Source organism: Glycine soja, chromosome 13, assembly GCF_004193775.1.
Source record: "Glycine soja cultivar W05 chromosome 13, ASM419377v2, whole genome shotgun sequence".
NCBI lineage: Eukaryota > Viridiplantae > Streptophyta > Magnoliopsida > Fabales > Fabaceae > Glycine > Glycine soja.
The window spans coordinates 29,436,476-29,463,149 of NC_041014.1; the positions used below are offsets into that span (position 1 = coordinate 29,436,476).

Genomic DNA, 26,674 nt, shown 5'->3' on the forward strand with positions numbered 1-26,674 from the left:
GATCATTTTATTTTATAAAAAATTAATTATTCCTTTTCTTTTTAAAAGAAATATTAAGTAAAACATTACTTAATGATAAAACTATGATTTTTAAAAAGATAGATTTCTAACTATTATTTTGGTAAAATATAAAAATATGTTAATAGTATAGGTTTTTAAATTGAAAATATGTTTTTTTTTGTAAATGTGTTCTTACAAAGTTAAAGCAAAACAAGCCTTGGTGACGGAAATAGAATTGAAGTATAAAAATTGTAGAGCATCAAAATAAAACAAAGTAATAAAAATTGTATATATTATCTGTGAAGCCTTGTAATATAAGTATTTAACGTTATGTATGTGAAACTATCAATTTGTTATTTGTGTCAATAAATCGGGTTATGATCATCAAGATAAAAAAAGTTTTCTTTCTCTCTATACATAATTATAATATAATTTAATATAATATTTAGCCTGATACATAAAATATATGTACAATACTATTATTATGAAAAAAATATAAGATTTATATATAATAAATAATATATAGTAATATATTAATTTATATATAATATTATATTTTTCTAATAAGCGTATTATCATTTAAGTCTTATAGTAAATAATAAATTATAATAACTCTGACACATAAATTTAAATCATAAAATTATATTATTAATTAAAATAAAAATTTAAATAATTATTATTCAAACACTTAAAAAACATATTTGTGTAATATTATAATTTTAAAAAACTTATAAAATTTGTTTATAATTTTAACAAAACTAATTGCATAAATAAAATATAGGGTGAGTATGTTTAAACTTTTAAAAAAATAAATTTAAAATAAGCGCTTCAATGTAAACGTTTTTTTTTTAGAAATAGATAATATTTGTTTATTAAAATAAATAAAAATCTACTTTTTAAGTAAATAAAAAATTGAAAGTTATTTATTTTTATTAAAATAAATATTTATTTCAACAAATAAATTTAAATAAACTGATCCATAATTTTGTATAATTTAGTTAAAATTATATTTTTTTTTATAATTTTTCATACTTCATATAAAATAAGCTAAAAGTTAATTTTTTTTGAAAATTATGTATTTTAATGAAACAATATTATTTTTATTTAAGCATAATTCTTATTATATCCTATCAGCTGGTTTGTTATACGATATGCATCAAACATTATACAAAATGATAGTTTATTATCATGCTATTATCTTGCTTTCATTATGGGTTGTTATAATTTTGTATAATTACTCAAGGAACATAAATTGAAAAAGAAAAAGAATTAGTTGGATCCTTACCCGACTCCGCTGTCCGTAAAATAAAGCTAAGCTGTTATGAAATCAGTTATGTTAATCATTGTCAGAAAAATAAAATAAAAATAAAACTGAAAATAATATTAAATGCTATACTTTTCCTAAAAATGTTATAATTTTAATATTTTTGCTAAAATATTTATTAATTTTTTTAAGACAATTATAATCGTTATCAAATTACTAACATCCCTGCCATACAAATTGCTACAGAACTTGCTAGCCTGTAAATATAATATAATTAGGACATTTGTTTTTGGTACGTAAATTTGCTAATTGTGCTTTATTAGCTCATAAAGACGAGAGACTTCTGTTCTGTTTCTGTGCCGTTTATTTTTTTTCTTAGGAATTCAATTCTCTTTCTTTCTCTACTCATCTTCGTTGTCATTCTCACTCATCCCGCTTTATTAGTGTCAGAACTTTTTCTCACTTTTTTATTTCTCCCCCGTAGATCTCTCTCACCTTTTCTCTTTAGAGGGTCCAACTTGCTTCCAGATCTCGCATCGATTTGGATCACTCTTTTGACTCTTCTTCTTCTTCCAATTCAATCGACGCCGCAGATCTCACTCTCCAATCCCAGCCAGCCGTCATGGCGGCCGCCAACGCTCCGATCGCCATGAGAGAAACTCTCACCGTGAGTTCTCCGCACTCTTCCTTTTTCTCTCTTAATTCCTTAGCTCAATTCGCAACTTCACTTCGCTACTTGACTACAATAAATCCTGCTGCTATCTTGTGATGATAAGTATTAGTAATAATAACTATCGAAGTTTTGCAAGTTACTCTCATGCTTTACTATATTCTGTTTTTTCCGCGATAGATTCGATCGGTGCCGTTACGAAGTTCATTCACCGCACTACTTTACTTTCTTGCTTTTTCAGTTTGCATAGATCTAGATGTTTCTTGTGTTTTTTCCTAAACTGTAGAGTTAGCGTGTGTTGTGAATTGAGAGTGATGTGATATCGTGTTGCGTGATTTGCGATTGCAGTTGCCGACCATTGGCATAAATCCGCAGTTCATCACGTTCACGCATGTGACAATGGAGTCCGATAAGTATATTTGCGTTCGAGAAACGGCTCCGCAGAATAGTGTGGTTATCATTGATATGAACATGCCGAATCAGCCTTTGAGGAGGCCTATTACCGCAGATTCCGCTCTTATGAATCCGAATTCCAGAATCCTTGCTTTGAAAGGTTGGCTACTATTCCGTTGTATTCTTCTTATGAACTTGTGACTTGTGTTTGTGGCTAGTAATGATGATGTGGTATTGTGGATAATCTAACCACCGGCATTTTGGTATTGATTTGAATTTTTTACGTAATTGTATATATTGAGATTTATTGGAAGCTTAAATTCTTTAAATATTTACTTCTTTTGGAGAGATGAAGCTTACGTTCATTATGTTTTTGCTATTGAAGCAAGCATTTCCATCATTGTATAAAGCGAATTGCTTAATTTCAACTAGTTTGATTCGGAGTGGAATAACATATCCACTTCGTGCATGGTATTATGACTTGTTGAACAAGACTACGCAGTGGTGGATCTAGGACCCTAAGTCAGGGGGACAATTTATTTAAAAAATAAAATTAATAATTGTTATTGTGAAAGAAGTAAAAAATTAAGGACAGTGGTTCAAATATATAAAATTAGGGGGGGACAAAATATACACATTCAAGATATTTATGTGTAATTTTTTAAAAGTGAGGGGTGCAGGTGCACCCCTTCATTCATATGTGGATCAGCCACTGAGACTACGACCTGAGCTAATTTTGGTTTCCTGGTCCGTAGTTGGTTTTGAAACATTAGTTCTACTTCCTAGATTGTCAAATGTGTGTGTCTTTAAGCATCCTGATCATTAGGAGTACATAATTGTGAAACAGGGGTCTTTGTTTGATTCTTATTTATCAATTCAATCTTGACATCAAAAGATCATGTTCACAAGTGATATAATTACATTGAGAGAAGAAAACTATTGTACTTTTTTTTTCGTTCTCACATTAAGGTAATATGACTATTAGGGAAAGTCACCAATGGGCTATGACTTTATTCTTGTGAGGGTGAACTTCATTGCTTGTAATGCTATGAAGCTGTTAAGTATTTTTTTTTCCATGCTTATTGTTCAGATAATATATTTACCATTCACAATTCACATAAGGCCAATTAAACATTGTGATGATATATATTATTCACGTTACCATCATTTGACAACCATGAAAATGGTTACATTTTAAGGAAAAAAATGCCCTTAGCAAAAAGAAATTAGTCAGTGTTAAAATGGCTCAATGTTCATAGCATTTAAACCATTGGGACTTGGGAGAAAATCAAGGTTTTATTTGATTATGTCACAAGCTTCGGTTTATGTTGTACCTTAATTAGTATTACTTTTAGATTATATTCCCTTCTAAGTTATGTCCTTCTCTTGAAGCTCAACTCCAAGGAACAACTCAAGATCACCTACAAATTTTTAACATTGAAATGAAAGCAAAGATGAAATCTTATCAGATGCCTGAGCAGGTAACTGTTATGCTCGAGTGTACAAACACTATTAAGTGATGGTTGACAATGAAAACTCTATTAATCCTTGTGGAATGCTCTAATTTTCATGTGCAGGTGGTCTTTTGGAAGTGGATTACCCCCAAATTGTTGGGTATTGTAACACAGACCTCTGTATACCATTGGTCAATTGAAGGTAAGACAATGATAAACTGCAATTCTGCTTAACTACATGGTTTTGTGCTGTTTTCCAGTTTATGCATTGCTGTTCAGTGTTATTTTGCTCATCAGTATATTTGTCTGTGCTATATGTAACTTGTAGGTGACTCTGAACCTGTAAAGATGTTTGAGAGAACAGCGAATTTGGCAAACAACCAAATAATTAATTATAGATGTGATCCTTCTGAAAAATGGTTGGTCTTGATTGGTATTGTTCCAGGTTCCCCTGAGGTATATTTCTAGTGCCTGTTATAGATAGTGAATAGGTTATCATGTTTCTTGATCCAGTTATTTAGGTTTACAATTGTTAAGATATTAAAACTGAAAACCTTAAGAAGTAAGCTATTGAACAATTTATCCTTGGCATGCTATTAGAGCCTTCTTGATCAAGTGATTTGGACTTTGGTCCTTGCCGTGCTTGTTCTTCTAAAAAGTTGAATTTCAAGCATAAAGGAATGATGAGCTTGTGCATTGTTTACACTTCAAGCTCAAACGATTTATCTAGCTTATGCCATTGGGATTGTTGGTCCTTGAAAACAATCATGGTCTTTTTTACTATAACTCCTATAAGTCTGATCTAGTTTCTTTTTTGTATGTTGTGTTGTCTATATAGAGGCCACAATTGGTTAAAGGAAACATGCAACTCTTCTCTGTGGAACAACAGCGGAGCCAGGCTCTTGAAGCACATGCTGCATCATTTGCTCAATTCAAAGTGTGTCTCTTTATGATTCTGTGTTTACTATACCATGTTACTATCATACTATGTATGTGCTAGAAAAATTGAAGTGTTTTCTGGACAGGTTCCTGGGAATGAAAATCCATCTACTTTGATTTCTTTTGCCACTAAAACACTTAATGCTGGTCAAATTATATCCAAGTTGCATGTTATTGAGCTGGGTGCACAGCCAGGTCTGTATATATTTTTTCTTTATCACATTTACCTCTACTGTATTAATTAAACTATGGACAATATTACTGTTTTACAAATCTTTCTCAAAATAACAGTTTTTAGTTCTCCCATACTGGAGTTTCCAAGATTATTTTTCCTGTTAATCAGAAATTTAAATTTAAATCGGTCACAAACTGTATTAAATAGAGGTGTGGGGGAAGAATGACCTTTCTTAAAGATATGCCTAGAGTGGCACCTTTGTCTTGCAATTCAAAATTCTTCAACTCAGAATAACTATTTCATAAACTTCAAATTATGGATGGATGAATTAAAGTGATAATGTATTGGATCAGCAGTATGGAGGAGTATAGTCATTATTGCTAATAGATTCAGTTAATAATAATGAAATATACTATTTTTTGGTAGGCAATTGGCCATGCTCCAGGGATTACTTTAAGTTTGAATGGGTTTTAAATTTAATGATAACTCAGTGAAGCTGCTGTAATGATTAATTTCACAAATAAAGGGGGCAGCATATCAGCGAGGACATTTGAAAATGGATAGATATATTGTATTATAACTAAACCATTTGTATAATTTTATCATCTTTGATTTGGTTAATCATCCTTCTGGAATTTATCTTTCCAAATTTCTTTTCAGGGAAGCCATCATTTTCCAAGAAACAAGCAGATCTTTTCTTTCCTCCAGATTTTGCTGATGATTTTCCAGTTGCCATGCAGGTACAGAAGTTGCTAGAATTGTTCATTTTACAAAATTGTGCAGATATTGGATTCATAGTTTTCTCTTTTGGCAGATATCCCACAAATACAGTTTGATTTATGTGATTACCAAACTTGGTCTCCTATTTGTCTACGATTTGGAGACAGCTACAGCTGTATATAGGAACAGAATTAGTCCAGATCCTATATTTTTGACATCAGAAGCTACGTCAGTTGGAGGCTTTTATGCCATTAATAGGAGAGGCCAGGTGTTATTGGCTACTGTTAATGAGCAAACAATCGTGAATTTTGTCAGTGGTCAGGTATGTTTCTGATCTTGTCAATTTTGTAATGTAAAGTGGGAAACAAAGTGACATTTCTACAAATTTTATTTGTTTATTATCACAGCTAAACAATTTGGAGCTAGCAGTTAATCTCGCCAAGAGAGGAAATCTTCCTGGTGCTGAGAAACTGGTATGTCAATTTTCATATTGAACTTGATATTTCTTCATTAGGATGTTGTCAGGACTTGGGATGGTCCCAAGAAATTTGATGTTACATGTTACCAATTTGGTGGGGTTTTATATAATTGCTAAATACTAACATGTGTAGTATTTGATATGGATGCTGTACAATGTGCAGTGTTTTAATATAGGGTCTAGCTAATGAGTGTCCTAGAGTTATTGGTTAAGGAATCGATAAATAAAAAGTTTTCATTGGAAATCACGGTGGGATTGCATTGGAAATCATGTGATGGAGTGCATTGATAACAATTTCCCATGAAAATTTTCCACTTTTGATTCCTTAGCCAGTTCCCTAAGGACATTTGTTAGCATTCTCCTTTAATGAATTCTTTTCAATCCTTCTCTTCAGCAGGTTTTTACATATCTGTTCAACAGAAATATCCTTTCCTTGCTGATATTTGCTATATCTGTTTAATGTAAAAGATAGATGAATGGGCAAAAGAAGGTTATGTGAGTAACCTGAATTCTGTATGCCCACAAACTTCTTTAGTCATTTATCTTTCTCTTTTTTTCCCTATTAATGGAATCTGCATGCTTGAATTTATTTTTTTATTTTTTAATATTTTGAATTTTTTTTGGTATTGATTGCTTGATTGGAGTGTGTAATAGCCTCATTTAAAATGGTTTCGTTTTTATGATTGCTTTGTTGTTGTTTTGTGTATTGTAGCCATTAACGTGCCTCCTTGTTGACATTACAGGTGGTAGAACGTTTCCATGAACTGTTTGCCCAAACCAAGTATAAAGAAGCAGCTGAGCTTGCTGCTGAGTCTCCACAAGGAATCCTTCGCACACCTGATACAGTTGCCAAATTTCAGGTTTTGTATATAAGATATAGCCATCAAATATTTTAGTTGTGCTCTTTCATCAACAAATTTAACCTAGACAATCATCTTTGTGGAGAATGATGGATAAAGGATAAAAGAGTTTGAAATGTTTTTAGGTTTGTTCTTTTTCTTGGTCAATTAGGCTGTCATGTTTAAAGTGTCACGATCTGTTTTATGTGGCAGAGTGTTCCTGTGCAAGCTGGGCAAACTCCTCCACTATTGCAGTATTTTGGAACACTTCTAACAAGAGGAAAGCTGAATGCCTTTGAGTCATTGGAATTGTCACGGCTGGTTGTGAACCAGAACAAGAAAAATCTTTTGGAGAATTGGTTGGCAGAGGACAAGCTTGAATGCAGTGAGGAGCTAGGAGATCTTGTAAAGGTTGGGTTGCATTTATAATTTTGCTTTTGTTTACCTAATAGTATACTACTGCTTGTTGAATTTGCTTATTATGAAATGGTATATTTGTGTTAATTTTTATTAATATGTTCCATTGTAGACTGTGGATAATGATCTTGCCTTAAAAATATACATCAAAGCCAGAGCTACTCCAAAAGTTGTTGCTGCTTTTGCTGAGAGAAGGGAGTTTGACAAGATTCTGATATACTCTAAGCAGGTAGAAGCTTGTTTATGTATCAAATAATACTGATTTTTGTTCATCTGATTCTTTTGTGCTTCTCTTGTTAAATTCTTTAATATTGTTATGACCTATAGAGGTTTTAATTGGCCTGTATAATTAACATTGCATATCTTGCCTTTGCATTTTACTGGAACAAATTGTGGCTGATCATTTTCATTACTTTTTCCGCTACAGGTTGGGTACACGCCTGACTATCTCTTCCTTTTGCAAACAATTCTCCGGACAGATCCTCAGGTATGAGAGAATCCTCTGTGGTTCATATTAACTATTTCTTTATATTTCTCCCATTGTCCGCCACACTGTTGGATAACTGATTATCAAATTATATATTTTCTGACATGGAAATTCTATAACTATTTTTTTTTCATCTCAATTTGCAGAAATTAATAGTTGTATAAACTAATTCAAGAACTTTCTTTTTCATTTTGGTTTCTAGGGTGCTGTTAATTTTGCATTAATGATGTCGCAAATGGAGGGAGGTTGCCCAGTTGATTACAACACCATAACTGATCTGTTTCTTCAGGTTGTTTATCTACTGTGATTAAGCCATTATGAAGATTAGTAATATAATATTCCTGCTTCATGATCATTATTGTTGACATATGAAATGTTTCTTTATGTGGCATCATGCCATCATGCTTATTATACATAAAAAGCACCTGCCCAGTCTTTCCTCTCCTTATTTGTACAGTAATTATTAGTGCTAGACAGTTCATTTTTTACCTTTTTTTGTCCTGTTCAGAGAAATCTGATCCGTGAGGCAACAGCTTTTCTGCTAGATGTTCTGAAACCAAATCTACCAGAACATGGGTACCTTCAAACTAAGGTGTTGGAGATAAATCTAGTTACTTTCCCAAATGTTGCTGATGCAATTTTGGCTAATGGAATGTTCAGCCATTATGACCGTCCTCGTATTGCTCAACTTTGTGAAAAAGCTGGTCTTTATGTGCGATCTTTGCAAGTAATGACTCACCAAATGTGTTTTATTCTTACTGGTTTTCTTATTTAACCCAAAGGCCTTCTCTTTTATTGATTACATTATTTTTGGTGCAGCATTACACAGAGTTGCCAGATATAAAACGTGTAATTGTAAATACACATGCAATTGAGCCACAGGTTTGTGTGTTCCATTGCTTTTATAATTTATCTATTGTAACATCATGCTAGTTTTAAAATACTTAGTCATTGTTCGGTTCTTGCAGTCACTCGTTGAATTTTTTGGTACTCTGTCACGAGAATGGGCATTAGAGTGCATGAAAGATCTATTGCTGGTCAATCTTAGAGGCAACCTACAGATTATTGTGCAGGTATGAAACTATCATCGTCTTCTATAACATGGAATTATTAATATTTGATTGATAACTGAAAACTTACTAACTAATATTTAGGTTGCTAAAGAATATTGTGAACAATTGGGCGTTGATGCTTGCATAAAGCTTTTTGAGCAGTTCAGGTCATATGAAGGGCTGTATTTTTTCCTGGGATCATATTTGAGCTCCAGGTAATTCCTTCATTTTTATAGAACTGTTTTGGCTGGTGGGCAAGTGATGCCATTTGTAAAGGGGATGTTGTCTGATATCATCAGCTAATATTTTTTTCCCCCTAAACTTGGGACAGTGAGGATCCTGACATTCACTTTAAGTACATTGAAGCAGCTGCAAAGACTGGACAAATCAAAGAGGTTGAGCGTGTGACTAGAGAATCAAGTTTCTATGATCCTGAGAAAACAAAGAACTTTCTAATGGAAGCTAAGCTTCCAGACGCACGACCTCTAATTAATGTTTGTGACCGGTTTGGATTTGTTCCGGATCTAACACACTATCTATACACAAGCAACATGCTTCGTTACATTGAAGGTTATGTTCAGAAGGTATTATAGTTTGCATTAATAATGCTGTAATCTTGCTTATTACACAAATACTATCTACTTTCTCTGCCCCACTCATAACATTGTGCCTTCTTTATAGGTGAACCCAGGGAATGCTCCTTTAGTCGTTGGGCAGCTTTTAGATGATGAATGCCCAGAAGATTTTATCAAAGGCTTGATTCTCTCTGTTCGTTCCTTACTGCCAGTGGAGCCTCTTGTGGAGGAGTGTGAAAAGAGGTAGTATCTGTTCTCTAATCCTTCATTACTTTTTGTGCTCACATTTCTGATTATTCTGTGGTACTTTTCTTGGTATGCAGGAATCGGCTTCGTTTGCTCACACAGTTTTTGGAACATCTTGTAAGTGAGGGAAGCCAGGATGTACATGTTCACAATGCACTGGGTAAAATCATCATTGATAGCAACAACAATCCAGAACATTTTCTCACTACCAACCCATACTATGATTCTCGAGTTGTGGGCAAATATTGTGAGAAACGTGATCCCACCTTGGCAGTTGTAGCTTATAGGCGGGGACAATGTGACGACGAACTTATCAATGTGACAAACAAAAATTCTTTGTTCAAACTACAAGCAAGGTTTGTGGTGTATATTTATATTTTTTTTTCTCTAAATGATTATCCTTGGATTCAATGCTTACATGCTCATATTGGGATTACAGATATGTTGTTGAGAGGATGGATGGTGATCTTTGGGAGAAAGTTCTTAACCCTGATAATACCTACAGAAGGCAACTTATTGATCAGGTTGTATCTACAGCTCTTCCTGAAAGCAAGAGCCCCGAACAAGTATCTGCAGCTGTTAAGGCTTTCATGACTGCTGATCTACCTCACGAATTGATTGAGCTTCTTGAGAAGATTGTGCTTCAGAATTCTGCATTCAGTGGGAACTTTAATCTGCAGAATCTGCTTATTTTAACGGCAATAAAGGCTGATCCGTCCAGAGTTATGGATTATATTAATAGACTAGATAATTTTGATGGGCCTGCAGTTGGAGAAATGGCTGTTGAGGCTCAGTTATATGAGGAAGCATTTGCAATTTTCAAGAAGTTCAACTTAAATGTCCAAGCAGTCAATGTCTTGCTAGATAATATTCATAGCATTGATAGAGCTGTGGAGTTTGCTTTCCGAGTTGAAGAAGATGCTGTTTGGAGTCAGGTGGCCAAGGCTCAACTAAGGGAAGGGCTAGTAAGTGATGCCATTGAGTCCTTTATACGAGCTGATGATGCCACACAATTTTTAGATGTTATCCGTGCTGCTGAAGATGGCAATGTTTACCATGACTTGGTGAGATACTTGCTGATGGTAAGGCAGAAGACAAAAGAACCCAAGGTGGACAGTGAGCTCATTTATGCATATGCAAAGATTGATAGGCTAAGTGACATTGAGGAGTTCATTCTTATGCCAAATGTAGCCAATCTTCAAAATGTTGGTGACCAATTGTATGATGAAGAACTATATGAGGCTGCCAAAATCATATTTGCCTTTATATCTAACTGGGCCAAGTTAGCAGTTACACTTGTGAAGTTGAAACAGTTCCAAGGTGCAGTTGATGCAGCAAGGAAAGCTAACAGTGCAAAAACATGGAAGGAAGTTTGCTTTGCATGTGTTGACGCAGAGGAGTTCCGTTTGGCCCAGATATGTGGGCTTAACATTATTATTCAGGTAATATGTTTGTTTGTTGCCAAGTCTTCAACTAAATTTTGAAATGAACTGGAATTTGTTTTTCTTTATTCAGCTATCATCTGATTTACAATTAGAAAGTTTGAATAAAATGTTCTTTCAAAATGTAATGGGGAAATCAGATGACGACTGAATAAGGAGAAAAAAATGCTGTGAGCATTACTTGAATCTGCAGTTTGTTTACCTTATAGTCTTTCCAATGCTTATTATGTCAATTTTCATTGTGAATTTGGTAGGTGGATGACTTGGAAGAGGTCAGTGAATATTACCAAAATAGAGGTTGCTTCAATGAGCTAATATCCCTCATGGAGAGTGGTTTAGGATTAGAACGGGCACATATGGGTATCTTTACAGAGTTAGGAGTTCTGTATGCTAGATATCGTTATGAGAAGCTCATGGAGCATATCAAACTATTTGCGACCCGACTCAATATTCCAAAACTCATAAGAGCTTGTGATGAACAACAACATTGGAAGGAGCTGACCTATTTGTACATCCAATATGATGAGTTTGATAATGCTGCAACAACCATCATGAACCATTCACCTGAAGCATGGGATCACATGCAATTCAAAGATGTTGTTGTCAAAGTTGCTAATGTAGAGTTGTATTACAAGGCTGTTCACTTCTATTTACAAGAGCATCCAGATCTTATCAATGATGTTTTGAATGTCCTTGCACTTCGTGTTGATCATGCACGTGTTGTTGACATCATGCGAAAGGTAGCATTAATACTGTCAACAATTTCATTTTAGTTTTTACTTTATAACCTGTTTTCCATTTCACTGATGAATATTTTCCCTGTGATGTATTATAGGCTGGTCATCTCCGTCTTGTCAAGCCTTACATGGTTGCAGTTCAGAGTAACAACGTGTCTGCTGTTAATGAAGCCCTGAATGAAATATATGTTGAGGAGGAAGACTATGATAGATTGCGCGAGTCAATTGATTTGCATGATAACTTTGACCAAATAGGCCTTGCACAGAAGGTTAGCTGCATTTATTCTTCATGTTGACTATTTTTCAGTTCAATTATAGGAAACCAGTGGATTATTATTATTTGGAATGCAGATTGAAAAGCATGAGCTTCTTGAGATGAGACGTGTCGCTGCTTATATTTACAAGAAGGCAGGTAGATGGAAACAGTCCATTGCCTTGTCAAAGAAAGATAACCTTTACAAAGATGCCATGGAGACAGCCTCACAATCTGGTGACCGTGAACTTGCTGAGGAGTTGCTTGTTTATTTCATTGATCAGGTACCAAATTCAATTTCAACGGCATATAATTCATTTTTTAGCAACATTGCCCAGCATTCTCATTTAACATGTTTTATTTGAAGACTAAGATGCTAAGCTATCACGGTTTGTTTATTGAATATTGTCACTTGTAGTACTCATCATGGCATATGCAATTCTAAGTTAGAAATTATTGGCAAATAGCATTTTTACTGTTTTATTTTTTGAGCTTATATTGACTATTTATTCTGCTAGTTTCATGTTAAGTTACTGAAGGGTTGTATTTTAATTTTCTTATCTTACAGTCCCATGTAGTTTAATTTTCTTATTTGTTAATGTGCATACTATTGACTAAGGTCAAATATATTCTAATGTTTCTTTCCACATGTTTATGCAGGGAAAGAAAGAATGCTTTGCCTCGTGTCTATTTGTTTGCTATGATTTGATCCGGGCAGACATTGCTCTTGAGTTGGCCTGGATGAACAATATGATTGACTTTGCCTTCCCATATCTCCTGCAGGTTTGTATTCCTTCTGTGCTGCTTACCTTTATTACTTAAACATACATCGACATGTATGTCTTTTTCATCATGTTATGTAGTGCGTTCTTTCACTATCTTCTTTTTTCGCTGTTGTAGTTTATCCGTGAGTACACTGGCAAAGTTGATGAACTGGTGAAGGATAAAATAGAAGCGCAGAACCAAGTGAAAGCTAAAGAGCAAGAAGAGAAGGAAGTAATTGCTCAACAGGTAATTAGTTTTGGCCATTTTGTTCCCTGCTCTAATAACTTAGTGAATAACTTCTATCTCCTTATCAAACACTCTTTTAACGGATTGAACTTTGTAATACCGAATACTGATTGAATATAATGTTTTCCTGTTGCAGAATATGTATGCTCAGTTGTTGCCTCTTGCTTTGCCTGCACCGCCAATGCCTGGAATGGGAGGAGGCTTTGCCCCTCCCCCTCCAATGGGTGGATTGGGGATGCCTCCAATGCCACCTTTTGGTATGCCACCCATGGGTAGTTACTGACAGATAAGTTCGGCAATGAACTCAAGTGTATACCGAGAGCAGTGTAGCAACTTGGGAGTTTTCAAACATTTTCTTTTGGTGTTTTAATGCAGTATTCTTTCCTTGCTTCTAATGGAAGAGGAGGTTCAGGTCAAAATAATTTCAAATTTCTGTTGGGGGGTTTGTGTCATATTTTTGTAATATTTTTTTATAGTTGAGGCATTTTTTTGGGCTGCTTGCACGAGCTAGCCGAGGATTTTCTGTATGTAACCATTTTTCTTGTATTAAATGATGGTCCAAAGTATTATAATACGAAATAGAACCCACTTTGACTCCAAGCCAATGTTTGTCATGGCCTAGATTTATTCCACTTTTCCTTGTGATGGAAACTACCTGATTAAAGCTTGTTGGCATGTTTTGTTTGTTATGTGCATCTTCTAAATACGTGGTTTATTGCCACCTGATTTCCGTTCATGGTACTATTACTGCTTCATCTCTTGCACCCGACAATTCTTTTTGTCATAATGATTGCAAGTCTTCATTTTAGTACTTAGTTTACGCTAGACGGGGATAGCGTCAGGATATATATATATATATGGAATAAAATATGAATATAATATTTTGTTTATAATCTTATCATTTTTTTAAACTTATGATTGTTTTAAAATGAGGGGAAGCACTTGCACTCTCACTATAGTGCAAGTTCAGTACCCTGTAAACAAACAAACAAGTTTATAACTATGCATTTATTAAATGGTGTTTTAATTTACACTTTTAATATAACGATGTTTTCCTTTTTATCAAATACTTTATTATTTTCTAAATGAATAGTCTAAGACACTCATTAGCAATTTTCAATTTTTAAATGTCTTTACTCACTAATGAGTAATGGTCATTAACATTTATTAAACCATGTATATGACTCTTTAAAAAATCATATAATATTGTCACATATAGATGTATAAGAATCTTATTAAAAACTTTAAAATTATAAAGATAGTTTTAAAAATTAACAAAATATTGTTTAATCCAAATAGAATAATAAAATTTTCATTTTTATCCTTTATTTTTCTTTTTAAAAACTCAGTTAAGACAGGAAAAGCTTGTGTGTGTAAATTAAATATGATTGTGCAGAATAAGAAAAATAAAGAAATCGAGTGAAGTTTCATTGAATCTTTATTTAGATAAAACGAGTGTAATTTGCCATTTTTCTTTTGTTCCAAATAAAAAATAAATACGTGTAGTCACGCGCTATGTGGCGTGTGTCAACAGCAATTTCAACCATGAATAAACAATCTAGTGGTAAGAGGAAGACCGCTCTTTGTGGCTATCCATGGTTGGGCTTTGAAAGTCACTAAGAAGATGACCATATCTTTAAACCCCATCGTCAGCTTCAGCTCAACGGTACGTGCTTCTTCTTCTCATACTTCAACATTCACTCTGTTTCATTGGATCAATCATGGTTTTCTCAAATCAGAGATTTGTTTTTTGTTTCGACTTATCCGAGGATTGTTTGTAGCCCTTCTGGGCATCTTTGAATTTTATTTGTGACAACAGTTTCAACATTTGCGTTAAACTTAAGTGGGAGGACTCAGATTGATTAATGAAATTTTATTCATTTGGACTTCAGAGTTAAACAATTCTTGGTGCTGATGGGATTACATTAATATATAAAGTGCAGTGATGTGATAAACCAAGGAAAAAAATTTAATTGGCGAAATTTGTTAACTTTAAATATAGTATGTGCAATTTAAAGAATTATAGTTGCCAGCACTCAGTTAAGCAGCCTTGAGAAAAGTTTATGAATTTAAGCTAGGTAAGAAGTGGTTTTTTAGGAATGGAGAATGACTGGTGAAGATGGCTGTTAGAGGTAAAGGTCCAGAAAAAAATTCTGAAATTGAAGTATTCGATTGAAGAGATTCGAGGGAATGCATACTGAATTTTAGATGGTAGGAATTATTTGACTGGGTCTTTTATGGAGTCAAATAATAATAATAGTATTAGTAATAGTAATTTTTTTTCTGTAGAGTAAAAAAAAATCGTTTAGTGAACTTCTTATAATAGCTATTGTTCCAGTGTATTGCTTTATGCCACTATACTGAAGCATATACACTGTCAAATTTTCTTGCTGGTGGAGCTTTTGGTTGGTAGCTGTTTTGTCAGAGTGAAGACAGATTTATTAACTGTAGCTCTGCAGTTATGTTATGATTTGTTCTTAAGCTTATTTTTGGTTCAGAGAGCTGTTTGATAATAAAAATTGATGGTTTAGTTTACCATTTTAGCTATTGATCAAAATCCCTTGCATGTCTACTTTGAGATATTAGGTGATTGCTTTGGTACCCCTTTGTCTCATAGGGTTTTATTGCCCTTTTTCACTTAACCAATGAAATTATGACCTGTGTGTCCTCATTTACTCAAATATAATGGTAATGATGTAACATTCATATTTCCAGCACTTCAACTAGAGTTTGATTCTCTGGTATGATATTTCTTAGAATGTTGCATCACAAAATCTATTGGCAATAGAACACAAATATGGATCAATAACATGTAAATTAAAAAAAAAAAATGTAAATTTTACCTTGGGATTTAAGTACAACTTAAAAAATATTAAGGTCACTTAATGAACTGGATCTGATATGGAAACAAGGCACACTAATTATAATTTCATTGGAGTAAAAAGGGCAGAAGCTCTTTGAAACAAAGGGGCACCAAAGCCATCACCTTGAGATTGTTCTTGAGAAGATAAAGGCCGGACTTACATACATGTAATGAATTACTAACGATTATTGTGTTTACCCTTGTAATGAAGTAACATTTTTAAAAGTGGAACCACTAGGGTCGGCCTAATGGTGGGGGTTGGAATAATATGCATGAGGTCACAAGTTCAAACCTTAGTACGACCATTGTATACTAAAAAAAAGTATGATTTAATTATGTTATTATTGACTGTCATTTTTCTGATCACTTACACAAATCTTTCATTCTCCATTAGAAGTTGGAAACAAAGTATCAGGATGCATCAAGATATTCTGTTGGAGCTTCTTTACCAAAGGCAACCCAGTTTACACCTTTGTTGATAGTGTCTAGATCGAGAAAGCTTGTCAAGGAAAGAAGATTTGGTCCTTGTTTTTCAGTGGCAGATAGTGATCAGCTTGCAGCAGACAACAGTAGTAGCAAGGATTTTGACAATGCTGAAAATTCGGCAACCAATGATCAGTCAGCATCCGTGAATTCCCCAGATGAAAACTTCCAATTGCAAACCGAAGTAAATGCGGAGTCAGGATCTCCAACATTAGAGGCTTCCATTTCCAATGGTTCAATTAACCAAGAGCAAAGGTCAGAAGCATCTCCTAAGTCACAATCTGCAACCAAACGAGCTTCCCTGACTGCAAGAGAGAGGTTAAAGGCAGCTCGATCCATCAACCGATACGCGCAATCAAAAGCATCTAAGCCAGACATGAGCAGCAGGGTGTTGGAGGCTTCAAAACAAAGTGACAAAGGGTCAGGGAAGAAAAAATCTGGACTTCCAGAGGCCCCTACTAATTTGTTTGATGATAGCAAACGAGGGTTGTCAACAGGCTTCACTTTCCAATTTCCTGGAGGTTCTGATCTCTTTTTCATTATCTTCTCATTTGTTTTTATCAGCACAGTGATGTTTGCAACAACTTACATTGTGTGGAAAGTTGGTGCAATCCATTTCAATGAGTACTGAGGTGTGGTGTTAAGAATTCACCATAAAAAAAACAGATAGTTGATTTATTATATATATGTAGACAAGCTTCGGCTGCTTCAAACTTCATGAACTGATGATGTTGATGATCAGTTTTTCACATTTTAGGTGCTTAGATCTTCTATTTTTTCAAGTTAATTATTGTTATCATTATTATTTTATAAGCAAGAAGAGATATTTAGTTCAGGGTGGATGTAGAATACAATATATAATGCTCAACAGTCAACATTGTACCTGTCCTTTTATTTTCTTTTTAAAGTGTTTTTGATTGATTATGATTTTTCTTCTCAATTCTCATAGTACAGTATTGCGAGTGAGAATTGAAATTTTAGGATGACATGCAGGTGAGTATGCGAGTTAGCTATTTCTCTTTTCTTTCTTTGTTGCTATTCTCACTCAAAAATTCTGTCTTTTATACTTTAATCTAACTCCTCTCTTCTTCTTTTTTTTATCAACAAATATATGTATATTATATTAATAGGTAGTCATAAGTAATACCCACTTAAAAGTAACAAAGTTTCATTCAGGCCTCAAATAGTAACCCACAAAATAGCAAGCTCAAAAAAAAAAAGACTTGGAACATTTGGACTTTTCTCCATAAGGAAGAGAGACCAAAATCTTACAAAAAAACAATCATACTCGAACTAATTAAGATCATTATGACCAAAACTGTCTTTTAATATTTAATTTCTTTGCTTAATTTAGTTTTTTAATAACATTAGATGCATTTTTTAAGTCAATGAACACATGACATGAGGGTCATTTTTCCATTATTCGAGATCTTGGGAGAACCTTGAGTTCAGAAAATTGTTTTGGTACTTATAAGCACATTCATTATTTGCACAAGTAAAAGTACTCGTGTACACACACAAAACTCATCACACATAATGGTTTATACAACTTCATTATGGTGATTGCATAATTGTATGATACCACTTCACCAACCGATAGTATTTTAGATTTGTCCTTTTAATTGTAAATTATAGACATGTTTCCTTTTAAGTGTTCTTTAATGTGAATTATAATTATTAACTAAAAATTGAATGGTTGAAATTATGATTAAATACATACGGGTATAATTAATTATTATATAACTGTTTAAGAGTCAGTTATTTTTTCATGAAAAAAATAAGTTATTTACTTTTATAGCATGCATTATTACTTTTTCTGTAAAGTGTATGAAGTTGAGCACACAAAAATTTAGCTTTTATCACTATAAGATGTCGGCGTACCGATACATTGTAACCTCAATGGATCAAGTTTTAAGTGATGACCCGTGCATGCATCCAAGAACTACTGTTTGCTGAATTGGGTTGTTTTCGTGATGTGTAACGATGGTGGGTATACAGTAGAAACAGTGCAGCACGATGAAAATGTTTATTTGATAGAGAATAATACTTTTCTAAAATGTTTTTTATTATTCACTAAAACTTATAAAATTAGAAGTAGGACAAAGTAGTGAGACTTAAATTATTTTGTGAATTTGAATAAGTTTTTGCTAATAACAAAATTGTTTTGGAAAAAATATATTACACATGCTTTTTGTTATTAGATGTTGTTTAGTTGTTAAATATTTTACGTGATTTTTATACATTGTCAGTTAACATGTTAAAAATTGTGAATTTAATTAGAATATAATCATAATATAAAAAATTTATATTGTAATTCAATCATATATTACCATATAGTAAGATTATTAATTTTTGTAATGATTACTTTAAAAATAATATTCAGGGTAATTTCTAATTGATTCATGGTGAAAAAAAGTTCACTGACAATGTATAAAAATTAAACTCAAAATTTAATTAATAAGAGAAATAAAAAGCATGAGAGAAAATAAAAATATATATATAGATAGTAATTATATTTCTTAACATATACAACTAAATTATAACTTTATAAACATAAAGAAACTGAAATGATTTTAATATAAATAATACTATGAACTTTGTTAAAACTTTTGAATATCTTTTTTTTTTTTTGTACAATAGTCACACTGAAATTCAAATCAATGAGCTCATACATTTTACTATCTTAACCATTCACCACTAGTGGATTACTACGCTTCATTTATTTGAAGATTCTTTACAACCCTTATTCCTTAGTGGATAAACAACAAACAAGGAGGGGAACATTGGATCCAATCCGACATTATCTTCTTCTCATTAATTTGAAGTTTTCAATCCAAAGAGACAAGAGGGCAGGTACATTGGCTTCTAACATAAGCTACTTAAATACTACAGTACATGCTCCATTTCTTGACATATTACAATTTCAAGAAACGTGTCAATGTTCACTTTGATCATTTTGGTTTCCCATATTTTTATCGTGACACTTCACTTGCCGACGGGGTGTGTGTGAGTGAGTGTGATTAATGTAAGATACTACTGCAGATATGTTTTGAGATTATGGGACCCAAAAAGCATTTGATGAGACAAATAGAGAAGGGAAAAAAATGATGAAAAAGAAGTGAAAGAAGAAAATACGGAACCATACGAAACCTCACACACAAGTTGTGTTGTGTGAGAGATAATAGATGGAGGCTAACAAAGTGAGTGGTTCATCAGAAGTCGTGTCTTTCTTAAAGATGCTCTTTATTATGAGTTGCAATTGTAGTGTGCATGGGCCCTACGTAGTAGTGACCCGGCTCTCTTTGTAATTGAGCCTCTTCTTTGTTTGCTAGCTTCTGCTGCAGACACACTAAGCAACCTTTCCAATCATAGTGGCATCCAAGTATATACTTACATATTATTGATTCCAGTAAAATTAACTTAAATATTCAAATTTTATAGCAATGAAAAAAATTATTAAGATAAGAGATATCACTAAACATATAATCAGTTGAGTTTTTTAATAAAGATTAATTCTCAATAAAATTATTGAATATTTTGTACCAATAACATTAGGTTTAGGTTTCTTTCAGTGAGTCTTATGCTTTGAACTAGCAGCTTTCAATCAAGATACGTGAAGGAAACCAAAATCTTGTCTTAGGATGGATACACAGCTGGACTAGTCCTGTTACTTCCATAGCTTACGCTGAAAATGGGTCCACCAAGTGTCTTCAACTTAAAGGGGTTACATCATTGGTTTGTCCAATTGATGATTGAGCAAATCTTGGGCTTTTTTTACTTTGTGATCCTATGTGTGTGTTTATTTTCTTTCTGTAACCTTTTTCATCCTGCCTATCATGACAAAGACTAAAACTTTGGTTGGAATAATTGTACAGGGACATGGGTGAAAGCATGAAAGCTTAATTTCACCAAATCGATAATTCAATGTGGAAGATCTTGAAGTATCTTGGATGAATGGGATCCACCACCACAACCCTAGCTATAGCACTTTCGTGTAAGCTTCAGCGCCTACTTTTTACTTTATCAAACGATTAATTAACCAATCAAAAAACTATTTAAACAACTGATGAAGGTTGATGTATGACTTTTTCGTTAGTACAATGGTGACTGACTTTATTTCAGGTAACATCTAGGCAAATGTTATGAAAATACCAATGCTTCTATTGTTTTAAGTACATATCCACTGCTATTTTATATGAAAGAGAATTAATCTATGACACAAAAGTTTCAAGATAAGTAAAACGACATGAGTTCTTATTAGGTAGTATCTATTATGCTATGCATCAAGAGAGACCAAAATGGATATAATTATCACAAGATCACATAAAACACTCTGTGGTCCAATAAAAATATGACAATGAGTCACTGATCATCATCCACTACATCAACAACGTGCTAATTAAAGTTACAACTGTGTGTCCTAAGTCTATATGTCAGGTACTACTCATACATACCATTTTATTTTCTCATTCGAATTCTTACTCAGCACGGATACTAAATATTAATAATACTACTAGCTTATTAAATCATGTCACCTCAATCTTATTCTTTTACTCTTCATATTTTTCCTCATAAAGTCCAAGTTCGTTAGATTTAGTGGAGGGAAAAAATTTCTCTGTGAAGTGACTGACAGGTACAACCAAAATCGATTTTCTTTTGGCCAATGAAAGGGTATTGGTTATCACACCAGTCACCATCAAGATAAGAAGATCAACCATTATTAGTGCAACAAATAGTAACTAGGGATGATGGGAGATAAAAGGCTCAGAAATCATGGAAGAAACTTTAGAATGGTTTCCATTGTGACTATGGAAAATTACTATGATTCTGGCTGGCACATGGGCACCAGCAACTGGGCTCAATGCAGTGATCATTCTTCTTCTTCTTCCTTTGCAGTGCCTACACAACAAATACTCCCTCATCATGTCACTGACGCTGCCTCTCTTCAATTTGGTGAGTTTCACTCATGGTCACTTCCCATTGAAGGGGCTGCAGAAGAGAGAGCAATAAGTGCTTCCAAGAGTCACAGGCAAGCTGAGAAAAGGCGCAGAGACAGGATCAATGCACAGCTTGCAACTCTTAGAAAACTTATTCCCAAGTCTGATAAGGTAAACCAATTTTTAATGGATGAGTCTCTTTTTCAGTTTTCTTGAGTTGCATATATACATAGTGCATGTTTATTTTATTGTTGCAAATGGACTTTTGGGGTAAAATAAGATTTACAAAAAGCATTCAGACCCTTCTTTTTACAAAACGGAATTTGTAGATCATTATATTTATCTTGAAATTTCGTGTACTGCATTTTGAACGGACATCCAAACATGCTCATATAATAGTACTATCAAATATGAACAATATTGGAATGAATAACTTGGATTTTGTTCCTGGTATCATCACGCTACGTAATGAATGGAATATGAAAGTGATGTGACATGTATGCTTAGCAAAAGTTATATAAGGATTTCAATTCCAATTCCTCATGTCAAAGAGAGAATATAGGACAAAGCTTGTTTATAGTGGGAAACATATAGCATGTTTGAAAACTCGTTGTGAAAAGTAAGAAATCATGAAAATCATATGCGATGTGGAACCAAACATGTTAATATTAACATTTTGTGTACTTGCAGATGGACAAGGCAGCTTTACTAGGGAGTGTGATAGACCAAGTGAAAGATCTAAAGCGAAAAGCCATGGATGTTAGCAGAGCCTTCACAGTTCCAACTGAAATCGATGAAGTATCAATTCATCATGACCATGTTCTTCAAGATGAAAGCTGCACTGAAAAAGTGAACAAATTGAAGGACAATATTGTGATCAAGGCTTCTGTTTGCTGCGATGATCGACCAGAACTTTTCCCTGAACTCATCCAAGTCCTCAAAGGCTTGAGACTCACAGCAGTTAAAGCTGACATAGCCAGTGTTGGTGGCAGAATCAAAAGCATATTGGTGCTTTGTTCTAAGGATAGTGAAAGTGTTTGCCTTGCCACTCTCAAACAGTCCCTCAAATCTGCTATCACCAAAATTGCTTCATCATCATCCATGGCTTCTAGTTGTCCCTCTAGAAGTAAGAGGCAGAGATTCTTCTTGCCTTCTCACTGCCTACAGTAATTTATTTATTGCAAAAATATCTTCTTTTCCCCGCTATTCATTTCAGTGTGGGGAAATTATTTGCTTTATTTTTCAATATTTATATACCTATAAGATATATAGTTTCTCCATTAGGAAGACAAAATCATGAAATGTTAGTTTTGTGCCACCAATTAAGGCAAAATTAAAGAGTGGGAAATTAATTGAAAGGAAGGGAAGCAAAGCAAAATATTTGTAAAAGGTTAAGTAAAGACATGGTTTTAAATAAGAAATCAAGTGTATGTATGACCTTTTGCTGCTTCAAAAATAGAAAAGTTGCAAAGTGATTTTTTACCCATGATCCAATCGAAGGTTCACTGGGAGAGTAAAAAAGTGAAGAACGTAGCAGGAGAAAAAGAAACGAAGAGAGCAGTGGAAAAGCAATTGATCATTGCGTTGCTCGTTAATTATTAGCAGACAGATGTTAGTGTTAAATCACATCACGTTGGACTTTAAGAATAAGAAGTGATCAATGGATTCAGCAAATATTGGCACGTCCACTCAAGTTGTTTTCATCTCCTGGTGATAACACCAGATATTTCCTTTATTAATTAACGAGGCAAATGCTGAAAAAATATATAATTGTTATATAAAAAAATTAATATTTATTTTTTAAAATAATTTAAAATATCTAATATGATTTGTTAAATATTTCTTAACTACTTGTAAACAATATTCTTTCGGTAAATCGAAACTGCTTGGATTTTTTACATGATATAGCAGCCAGTGGAACCCATTATGGTCCACGTTCTGATAATTACTACTAAAACAAAGGCAACTTAAAGAAAAGTCGTCCATAAAAATGAATTTTTTGGGGGTGGTTATCAAAATCTTGATAAGAGATGGAAGTCCCATTGGCTGAAGATCGTAGATCTCTAAAACTATAAAAAAAAAATAAAAAAAACAACTCCTTATATTAATGATTGACAAAGGATATATACAAAATGAGAGAGTTTGAGCTCTATTTATAGAACTTATTAAAAGGGTAATTAACCTAATAAGTATTCTTAACAATCTAATTAACTAACCAATTTTCAATTAACTAATATCCTGTTAACACAAGGGAATGAAAATAGAAATAATTCATGGACATTTTATGCTACTATAGTAGATGTTTAATTTGATGGTAGCTATATTAGAATGTTTATATGTTATTTTTTGAATAAAATATTACACAATCAAGGATGTGATTATGATATGATATTAATTACTCTTTTGATTATGATATATTTTAATCATTCAATCAACTATTTGATGTTATTGTAATTATTGTCAAATATTGTAATTAACTTAAATAAGAATACCTACTTAATATAGGAAAGATAGTTGCCTAGTTTTTAGAGATTTAGCTTATTTCTCTTCTAATTTCTAGAGATTTAGTTTATTTTTCTCCTAATGCTATGTGACACTGTATTCACTTGTATATATATTTTGCCTCTCGATCAATGAAATATAGAAGCCAGAGGTCTACTCTCGTAAAAAAATGTGAAAATGTTTAATTTTTTTCCTCTTTCTAATTTTGTTATATTTCAGCACCCTTTCTAAAAACAGCTATTTTTTTAATCAGCAAGCAAGTTTCGCGTCCACCATCCTACAAATTACTAGAAAATATTAAATGTATATATTTTTGTTAATCTTGATTTTCTCACTTGATTTCTCTTATACTCCGATCCGTTCGTTTAAAAAAATCTCTTAATTTACACAATGCTTCCTCTATTTTTGTCAAATGATTTGACATTTTACATGAGTGTAACAGTGCACGTAACAAGAGTACAAGAAAAAAACTAGATTTGTGGACCAGTGCAGAAGCACGAGGAAAAGTAAAGAAAGCCATAGCCATCAGGTGTGCGTTCATCTGGAGAGTAAAAGAATGAAAAAAGAAGAAAAAAAATTATGTAAGACTCATATTTATACACTTTATCTTAATTTAAAACTTTTATCTCAATGTATTTATTTTTCATTTTTTTTACTGTATCGAACGGATCCTTGAAAAGCAATGCTATTCAAACTGTAAAAAATGGGTAATAACTTGACAGCAAAGTAGGCAGTAAAAAACACTTGACAGCAAAGTAGCAAACGCAGCCCACGTTAAACAGCCGAAAAGTAAGAAAATATAGACACACACAACTGAGTGAGAGAAAAAGACTGAAATTGCTTTTACCACCAAATGAAGCATGGACAAGTGTTGGATATTTTATTTCCATTGTGTACTGTTGTAGGTAACGTAAATTTAATGAGTACAAGAATCGAATCTTATAATCAATTTACGGTAACTATGATCTCGACTCTCGATGCATGCCAAGCTGTAACTTTTCATTTTATTATCTCTCTTGGTCATGTCATCTACTGTTCTCCATGTCAAACTGGAACTAGAGAAATATTAGAAACAAATTCTTTAATATAATTTTTTAACATTTTTTTATTAATTAAAACTTAAGAAAAATTATAAAATTTTATAAGTCTTACTTATTTATTGAATCTCTTTTATGATTTTAACTAATAGTAGTAAGTTAGGAAATGTATGTTAACATTTTTACTGTATATTGTTCAATACGTATAGATTAAAAAAAAAACATTAATTCGTACTGAATTTGCAGTTACAAGACCTCTTTTTGCTCCTTAAAGTTCATTGCATAAAGCCATAAACTAGCTAGCTTGCCTGGCCACATCAAGATTATGAAAATATGTATGCAACAAATACGATCAAAGAAACTCAGACAGATGTTTACTTACTAGACACTGTACACTCTTTCCTGACTTGCCCCACAAGGCACAAAAGCTTAAACAATTTTTTTATAAAAAAAAAATCCACTAAAGGTCGAGCTTCATTCAGAAGCTGTAATTTTAATTAAGGAACACTAGTTTACATATCTTGTGACAAAAAAAAAAACTAGATGAAAAATAAATAAATTTATGAACTCAAATTGAAGTTCCGAATGCACCAAGCCATTATTATGAGGTTTAATTATACTTTTAATCCTTATATGGACATCAACCTTTCATTTTAGTTCTTATAGCTTAAAATATTTTTTTTTATTCCTATAGTTACAATTTGTTAATCCTCGTTTCCTTATAATCCTTTTAAAACATTTTAAATTTATCTAACATTGTGCTTTAAAACTGCAATAAAATTGAAAAATCGAAATAAAGAATTAGAACATTTTTTTAAACCTTGTTCGGATGCAGTTATAAAATTGAAAAATGATGCAGTTATCTAACATCGAGCTACGTTTCAGGAATTTATAGCGAACCAAAACCCTAGCAAATGACAAGCATTGGGCTTCAATTGTAAACCAGTGGCCCGTGGGTTTCCAACATTTCAACTTCAAAACACATCAGGATGATCCCGCCCATTACGTTTTACATGAGGCCTAATTCGTGGCAACGGTTATTTGCTTTAATGTAATTTTGGGATCAGGATTGGATTAAGATTTTAAATGATTTTAAAATATATTTTTTATTTAAAAATGTCTTTGTGATATTCAATTAAAATTTTTTAATGAAATAAATAAGTCTTGGGCTATTTAATTAAGATTTTTTAAGGAGTATAATAAAATCAAATGATATTTAATTAAGATTTTTTATAACTTAAAAAAAGTCTTTTGGTATTAAAAAATACACAAATTTCGATGAATATTTTTTAAAATATATTTCATCTAGTATAAAATATATATCGAACAATCTCACTTAAAACCTTAAGAGTCTGGTAATTTTTTTTTTATATTGCTTAATGGACTTTCTTTTCTCTCATCACAAAAAATGATATTCACTTAATCGCGAGAGAGGTATCAAACAACTGTCAAAAAATAATATTATTCAAGATGTGTGTCAAATGCTTCTCTTATTCTTTTGGAACAAAAAATGTCAAATATATTCATCTCCTTTGTACTTTTTCTTTTTTCTTTTTAAATTAAATTAATATTTGTCTTTCATGTCAATGCTAATCATGTTTTTCTTATATTAATTACACTCATCGCTTGCTCATGATTGTCACATTTAATTTTGTTTTTCTTATAACTCAGTAATTCTCCTATAAATTTTCGATCTTCAT

General features: G+C 32.8%; 3 protein-coding genes across 4 annotated transcripts; all 3 read left to right on the top strand.

Moving 5' to 3' along the window:
- The first annotated feature begins 1,614 nt into the window (after positions 1–1,614).
- On the top strand, positions 1,615–13,435 carry LOC114382271 (clathrin heavy chain 1). Its single transcript, XM_028341568.1, has 29 exons — positions 1,615–1,931; positions 2,283–2,487; positions 3,720–3,808; positions 3,905–3,983; positions 4,110–4,237; positions 4,620–4,718; positions 4,807–4,915; positions 5,556–5,635; positions 5,710–5,937; positions 6,023–6,088; positions 6,837–6,953; positions 7,146–7,343; positions 7,462–7,578; positions 7,777–7,836; positions 8,039–8,125; positions 8,345–8,563; positions 8,656–8,718; positions 8,805–8,909; positions 8,991–9,103; positions 9,220–9,472; positions 9,570–9,706; positions 9,787–10,065; positions 10,149–11,151; positions 11,406–11,891; positions 11,987–12,157; positions 12,240–12,425; positions 12,802–12,924; positions 13,042–13,152; positions 13,289–13,435. The coding sequence occupies exons 1-29, from the start codon at positions 1,887–1,889 to the stop codon at positions 13,433–13,435; spliced, it is 5,103 nt and encodes a 1,700-aa protein (XP_028197369.1). The 5' UTR covers positions 1,615–1,886.
- Positions 13,436–14,672: 1,237 nt separating this feature from the next.
- On the top strand, positions 14,673–17,392 carry LOC114382731. 2 transcript variants are annotated; one of them, XM_028342317.1, is made up of 2 exons: positions 14,673–14,818; positions 16,410–17,392. In XM_028342317.1, the coding sequence occupies exons 1-2, from the start codon at positions 14,777–14,779 to the stop codon at positions 17,127–17,129; spliced, it is 762 nt and encodes a 253-aa protein (XP_028198118.1). In that variant the 5' UTR covers positions 14,673–14,776; the 3' UTR covers positions 17,130–17,392. The 2 variants fall into 2 exon arrangements, with proteins under 2 accessions (XP_028198118.1, XP_028198119.1); XM_028342318.1 differs by having other exon boundaries at positions 14,698–14,818; positions 16,413–17,392.
- A 3,667-nt stretch (positions 17,393–21,059) lies between these two features.
- Positions 21,060–22,869, top strand: LOC114381212 (transcription factor bHLH51-like). Its single transcript, XM_028340412.1, has 2 exons — positions 21,060–21,606; positions 22,126–22,869. The coding sequence occupies exons 1-2, from the start codon at positions 21,244–21,246 to the stop codon at positions 22,603–22,605; spliced, it is 843 nt and encodes a 280-aa protein (XP_028196213.1). The 5' UTR covers positions 21,060–21,243; the 3' UTR covers positions 22,606–22,869.
- Positions 22,870–26,674: the final 3,805 nt, after the last annotated feature.